The sequence below is a fragment of the Penaeus vannamei genome, chromosome 14 (assembly GCF_042767895.1).
Source record: "Penaeus vannamei isolate JL-2024 chromosome 14, ASM4276789v1, whole genome shotgun sequence".
NCBI classification, from domain to species: domain Eukaryota; kingdom Metazoa; phylum Arthropoda; class Malacostraca; order Decapoda; family Penaeidae; genus Penaeus; species Penaeus vannamei.
Window position 1 is genome coordinate 13,905,684 of NC_091562.1, and position 7,500 is coordinate 13,913,183.

At 40.9% G+C, this 7,500-nt stretch overlaps 1 protein-coding gene across 1 annotated transcript in view; it reads left to right on the forward strand.

Moving 5' to 3' along the window:
- The window catches only part of LOC113826735 (uncharacterized), a 29,135-nt gene that overhangs the window by 20,631 nt on the left and 1,004 nt on the right, over positions 1-7,500 (forward strand). Inside the window, exons 3-4 of the mRNA XM_027379614.2 lie at positions 5,095-5,222; positions 6,433-7,500. The exon at positions 6,433-7,500 is cut by the window's right edge and continues 1,004 nt beyond it. Coding sequence (XP_027235415.2) covers positions 5,095-5,222; positions 6,433-6,736 — 432 coding nt within the window. The 3' untranslated portion in view covers positions 6,737-7,500. The remainder of the gene's footprint in view (positions 1-5,094; positions 5,223-6,432) is intronic.

Genomic DNA, 7,500 nt, shown 5'->3' on the forward strand with positions numbered 1-7,500 from the left:
ATAAATAAATAGATTCATTAATTTCATTAAATATCACACCGGATGGGACAGCAAATAATCGTATTCCTCCTTTCTTGCTGTTACACACAGCATTTCCTATGATAAGTTTTCCACGAACTTGTACAAACGTACTCGTATGTAGTTGTAAGCGTATTTTGAATAAATTTAAAGAAAATCTGAATAAAAAAATAATAATCAGACTCGTAGGAACAGACAAGAGCTACTTCAAATTATACACAATTACACCTTTTTTTACGCTTATGAACAGGTTTTCTCAGACAATCACAATCAGGTAAAATCAGATACATAAATCTTCCTTAAGAAAGTTAAAGAATAAATAGATATTGTCAGAAACATTAGGGAACACTAAGAATATACACAATTACTCATTTTTACACACAATAACACGGTTTTCAGACAATCACAATTACGTGATTCACAAGTACTCAGTGAATTTCTCTTTTACGGATATAAAAAACAAATTGACAAAAAACATTCAGGGATATTAAAAGTATATAAAATTACTCAATTTCATACAATCAGGCAGAAACAAATAGTTATTTAGTGAACCCAGAGTACGTTAAACACCTGAAAATTTATGATAATTACTTCCTTCCTGAAATTCTTTTTAGTTCAGGGTTAAAAAGGAGAGTCGAGGAAAGGAAAGTTCACCCAGTTCTACCATTTCCCCATTTAGTCATGTAGGGAAAGATTTATTCGTCATATCATGCTTTGACGGTCACTTCCAGGAGAGTGGAAATGGTTATCAACACAAACAAATGATAATAAAAATAATTGATGGTCTGTCGAATTTGATTAATGAACAGCAATTGAAAACTCAAACTCCTGTTTTATTTTACACGAACATCACAGACACCATCTACAGGAAAAATAGTAGTAATATGCAAACTTTTATATTCAGAATCCCTCATTTTTATCTTACTACTCTGAAAGAAAATTAATTCTATCATATTGATAATAGAGATAATTGAAGATCCATCAATTTTGATTTATGTCCATCGACTAAAAACTGAAATCCCTGTTTTATTATACACGAGCATTACTTATTTACCGTTTACAGGAAAATATAAGAATGTTATGTAAACTTTTATATCTAGAATCCCTTAGCTGTGTCTTATTACAAAGAAAAAAAATAGGCTTTATCTGCAACGTCCTTATGTGCATTTTTTCCCCCAAAAGAAATCGTCGTGCCACGGGACGCTCCGTGTGTGGGACAGGTGGTTTTGTTCAATTAGTACGATACTTTGATCCAATGGATTTTCGTACGCCCGGCAGCGTCGATCCTCCGCCCACTGACGAAATTAATTACAAGTATTTGGCGCTGTAGATGCAGCCTTATATCATATCATATTGATAGATATATAATTGAAGATCCATTGATTTTGATTAATGAACAGCAAATGAAAACTGAAATCCCAGTTTTATTATACACGTGCATCACAGACTTTCCATCTACAGAGAAACATATATAAACCTTTATATCCAGAATCCCTCATCTTTATCTTGCCACTTATCAAGAAAATATATATCACATTAATAATAGATACAATTGAAGATAAAACGGTTCTGACTAATGTACAGTAACATGTTTGTGTACAATAAAGCGGGGATTTCAGCGTTTTATTGTACATGAACATCACAGACTCAACATCACGAAAACATAATGATATATTGTAAACTTTATATCCAGAATCACTTTAATCTTACTACGCAGAAAGAAATATATATCCCCTTTTTTTCTCCGCTTCCTCTACACATGACAGGGCGAACAGCTGATCAGTAAGTCCGCGCAAATGACGCAATTACCAAGTCAAATCACTTGCTTACGGCATAAGACGCGAACCAGGGAGAAAGTAAATAAGTCGCGCCACGCCCATCTGCACTCGTATTGCACGCCCGCGACTGCTTGTAATACGACTTTGCGTAATTGATAAATGCTGTAACATTTTATTTTTTGCTCCCTCTCTCTCTTTTTCCATTTTAGATATTTTTTTTTTTTTTTTTTTTTTTTTTTTCTTTTTTTTTTTTTTTTTTTTTTTGTCTTCTACCTCTGCTTTCCGTTCTAGGGTATTTTTTCTTTTGGAATGTCATTTGTAATATCCGTTGCCATAATTATCATTATCATTGCCTTCACTAACGTTAAAGTCATCGTCATATGCTATCACAATTGCCATTAACGCCATCGTAATAATCAAAATTATTATAATTCCATGTTGTTTTTCTATTCGAAGGCTTGTTTTTTATATCCGTCTGTATCTTTCTCATCTTCTTTTTCTTCACCACCACCATAATTAATACTTCTTTTTCCTCTATTCTTCTTAATCGGCCTTTTATCAGTTTCTTTTATCTCCTGTTCTTAATTTGGTAGGATATCAGTCACACTTCTCCCAGCGTCCCGTGTGTGAAATCAGAGACAAAAGCGCAGCGCCAAGCGAGACAATAGTGGTAATCGTGGTGGGGATAAAAAAAATAAAAGAAAGGTGAAAGAATGACGAAGGGGAAGAAGAGAGAGAAAATAGATGAGAACGAAGGGTGGAGAAGTAGGAGATAAATATAGTAGGAAAGATTTATGGTTTAAGGAGACGGGGTGTTATATCAATGGCGGATTGTCGCTTTCGGATGCAAGGGCCAATTACGATAACGTTCCCCGTTGCCTAGACAAGAATTAAGAGGGAGTTTTCCTCTCATCTCCCTCTCTCTCTCATTCTCACTCTCTCTCTCTCTCTCTCATTCTCACTCTCTCTCTCTCTCTCTCTCTCTCTCTCTCTCTCTCTCTCTCTCTCTCTCTCTCTCTCTCTCTCTCTCTCTCTCTCTCTCTCTTTCTTACTCTCTTACTCTCATTCTCATTCTCATTCTCATTCTCACTCTCTCTCTCTCTCTCTCTCTCTCTCTCTCTCTCTCTCTCTCTCTCTCTCTCTCTCTCTCTCTCTCTCTCTCTCTCTCTCTCACTCACTCACTCACTCACTCACTCACTCACTCACTCACTCACTCACTCACTCACTCACTCACTCACTCACACACTCACTCACTCTCACTCTATTTCTCTGCCTTCCTATTTCCCTTTCACAAGCCATGTAAAAACTGTGTCACGAACAAGAGCCCGAGTGCCGCTGGATTCCCGCACCAGCGGCGCGGCACCAAAACAATCGGTGTTTTGTGACGCCTTATCCACCGCCTGGACTCGTGTGCGGACGTGCAAGAGCGCCGGGGAGGCAGGGCTGTTGGGTCTGTTGCGAAATAAGGACGGATTACTTTTATCGTTTATCCTTGAATTGAGAGTGATGTTTTGTGAGTGAGTTAGGGAGGATGGTCGCAGGGTATCATACCCTGTCCTCTAACCTACATGGTACTTTACCTTCTTATGGTGAATAGCTGTTGGAAGCGTACTTTCGTATATGTTTCAGGACTTTTATTGGTTTCTTTCCAATGCTATGCTATAGTGAAGGGAATATCAAATACCTGAAGGAGTAGAAATCCTTAGTCATCTACATCACAAGTATTCTTTCTGCTTGAACAAAAGTATGCTGAGAAACTGCACAACACATGCAAGCAAATTGCATTGTCGATCCCATTCACCCTCAATTCTCTCACTTTTAGCTTTCTGTCACTGCTTCTGACCACAAACTGCCACTATTGCTTACAATAGAAGTGAATAGACATGCAAGTACACTATACACAAAAAAGTCGCTTGGGCGGATGAAAAAGAAAATGAGGGAGAGAGAGAGAGAAGGTAGAGACACATTTTACATTCAACTCTATTTTATATGATTACACAAAAATCGACATTTAACTTTGCAAATGTGGATAATAGTTTGGGTAGACAATGGAAGGGTTTATGGATCGCAATAAAACAGGCATCCATGAACTAGAAAACCGAGAGAGTGGATATATATAACATTTATTACCAACCGTAACGAGTTCTACGCCAGGTCGTTGGGAGACAGACGACGGGGTATATTGGCATGGGGGAAGGGAAGGGGTATGTCCTTCCCCACCCCCCTCCCCTCAACCAGGGAGGGTGGGGGAGAGATAGTCAGCATCAGGTACACGGTATCTCGCGGTTTTCTCCCGCAGTTCGCCAAGGACCCTGAGTGGGTGTGACTCATGCGCGAGTCACGCCTCCCTTGCGCTGTGGGAATCGTGGCAAACACCCCCTCCTCTCTCTCTCTCTTTCTCTCTCCTCTCCCCTCTACCCTCTCTCCCTCTCCATCTCCCTCTCCCTCCCTCTCTCTCCGTCTCCCTCCCTCTCTCCCTCTCCCTCCCTCTCTCCCTCTCCCTCCCTCTCTCTCCCTCTCCTCTCCTCTCCTCTCCTCTCCTCTCCTCTCCTCTCCTCTCCTCTCCTCTCCTCTCCTCTCCACTCCTCTCCTCTCCTCTCCTCTCTCTCTCTCTCTCTCTCTCTCTCTCTCTATCTATCTATCTATCTATCTATCTCCGCTCCTCTCCTCTCCTCTCCTCTCCTCTCCTCTCCTCTCCTCTCCTCTCCTCTCCTCTCCTCTCCTCTCCCCTCTCCCCTCTCTCCCTCCCTCTCATCTCACTCACTCACTCACTCACTCACTCACTCACTCACTCACTCACTCACTCGATCACTCACTCTCTCTCTCTCTCTCTCTCTCTCTCTCTCTCTCTCTCTCTCTCTCTCTCTCTCTCTCTCTCTCTCTCTCTCTCTCTCTCTCTCTCTCTCTCATCTCCCAATTATCTTGCCTTAGCCTTGCTTTGTTTTGTATGTGATAAAAAAAATGTTTATCAGTGAGCTGCCTCGTCTTGTCCCTGTATACACGAAAAATGTTATATTTATCAACCTTCTTTATAGAAAATCGTAATGTGAGGTGGGTTTTCCTTGAATCCCATTTTATGCAGCAATGTGGACTTTACGTCTCGTTTCAGCATCGGGATCTTTGCCGTTCTCCGTTTTCTGTTTAGATCAATTTTCATATTTTCTCCCTTTGCAGAACGATAAACACCACCCACAGCCTTTCATCACTTCAGTTAAAAAATAACCCGTGGCCAGCAAAACCTTTTTAGTTTTTTTGAAAGTTATATACATATACCTAACTGTTCTCTCTTTCTTTACAGCGTGACAGTTCCGAGGCGAGCACATCCCAGGCAGACATAGAGGATAAGCCGCCCAGTTATGACGCCATCCTGGACTCTGACGGCCTTCCGCCTAACTACTACAGCGTGGTCTCCGAGAAACCTCCGAGGTAAGGCTAGTTTTAAGTTTAAACCAAGCGCTTGTTCCTTTATTTGTCAAACATTTTTTTTATCGTTTCTTTAACCCTATATCTTGCGACCTCCCCTGTACAATTGCGTTGAGATACTTCTATCTCTTTACGGTTTCCTGTTTATACCTCTAACAGAATTAATCTTTTTGGTTGTGTTTATCTCATGTGGAGGAACGCGCGCTCTGAGGTTCTATCTTTTTGTTTTCTTCTTTTTTTCATCCTTATGTCCATGGTGCAGGTAGTATGATTTCATCTGATATACAGAATAGATGTAAAATATAGGATTATATTATCCATCGCTAGAGCACTTGTCACTTATCCCACCCAGTGAGAATATGTATCCTCCGTGTTCGAGCCCTTCTTGCACCCAAGGTCTATCACGCGGCAAAATCAAGCCTTAAACACCATGCGTAATATCTTTGTTAAGAGCGTTGCTATCTCCCGTCTCAGACATGGATAACAGAGGACAAAATAACGGCGATCTTGCATATACATCCATAACTGATATTATTACTATTCATAACACGCTTACGAGGACGCTGAGCAGTAACGCAAGAAATGCTTACTGAATACTGAACGCAGTGCACGCACAAAATGTTCATTAGTATCAATGTTTCTTGTTCAGTGCACCATGATGTATATGCTTACATACATACAAGTACGTGCACACGCATACATACACATAAACATACACGCGCGGCAGGGGAAGTAGAGACAGTACAGACATGTGAATATAATGCAGACACATATGACTGAACTTCTGATAATTTTGCGGTATATGGACTAAATTATAATCATTATACACACACACACACACACACACACACACACACACACATACACATACACATACACATACACATACACACACACACACACACACACACACACACACACACACACATATATATATATATATATATATATATATATATATATATATATATATATACATACTGTATATTCAAGTGAAACATAGCATTATAATGCATAAGTTGGTATTTATTAGGGCATTAATAGTCAGTTTGCATAATTTGAAAAACAAACACGGCTTTCAGTCAACTGATAAACTTTCTATGTACAGATAAACAATGAAAGCTACAAAGACCAGTGTCGATATAACACTAGTCTCTACACAAACATAAATCATATACTCCTGTCACTGAGCAACTTCTCTTTCCCTCCCCAGATATGAAGACATTGTCGGAGGGAAGCGCACAGAAGCGAGCTCGGAGGCGCAGCCCCAGTGTGAACAGAGCCAAGCCTCCCCGGTACCTCCGCTCGAGATCATCCAGACTCCGGCAGAGGTCAACGTCGTCCTGCAGGAGGGACAGCCCAAGAGCATCGTCCTAGACCACAGAGAAACGTCCTCCTCCGCCGCTGCACCGAAGGACGTTGTTAGCAAGCTCGGGTGTGAGAATCCCTCCTTCGACAGACATGAGACTGAATTCGCGGAGGCTACGTGCACTCGCCTCAACGAATCGGAGTCGTAGGAAGATCTAGTGCAAAGTGTCGGGTTTAATCGGGAACGTCCAAGAAGATAAAAGGCAATGCCGGCCGCCCAGTTTGATATTTGTGCAATATTACTTGTAACAACGAAAGGGAGAGAGGACTTGCAGTAGGCCATGACTGCCTTGTCCTCACAGACGCAAGACCTGTGACGATAGCCTGCATGGCTCTCTAATTCTTAGAGAAACAGAAAGACCTGTGACGATAGGCCTACATACTTTGTTCCTAGTGACATAAAAGACCGTACAGAGACGTTGAGATAAACCCTTAAGATTGTCTCGTTCTTAGAGACCTATAAGACTGTGACCATAAGTCTATATGAGTGTCTCTTTCAAGGCTAGAAGGACCTGTGACGATGGGTCACAGGACTTCATAGACACAAACATTAATGATAGGCCTATATTACTCCCTCGTTCCTACAGACGTAAAGGCCTTCAAGACTGTCCTCTTCCTAGACATAAGATCTATTACGATAGGGCTATATGACTGTCTCGTTCCTAGAGACCTAAAAGACCTGTGACCATAGGCCTGTATGATTTGTCTCGTTTCAAGAGGCGTAAAAGACCTGTGACGACAGGCGTACATGAATACCTTGTTCCTAGAGAACGTAAAAAACCGTTGAGATAAACATATATGTTTGTTTCGTTTCTAGAAACATAAGAATGCCTGTTATGATAGGTCTGTATGACTCGTTCCAATGATTGTCTCGTTCCAAGAGGCGTAAAAAGACCTGCGATGAATCCTACAT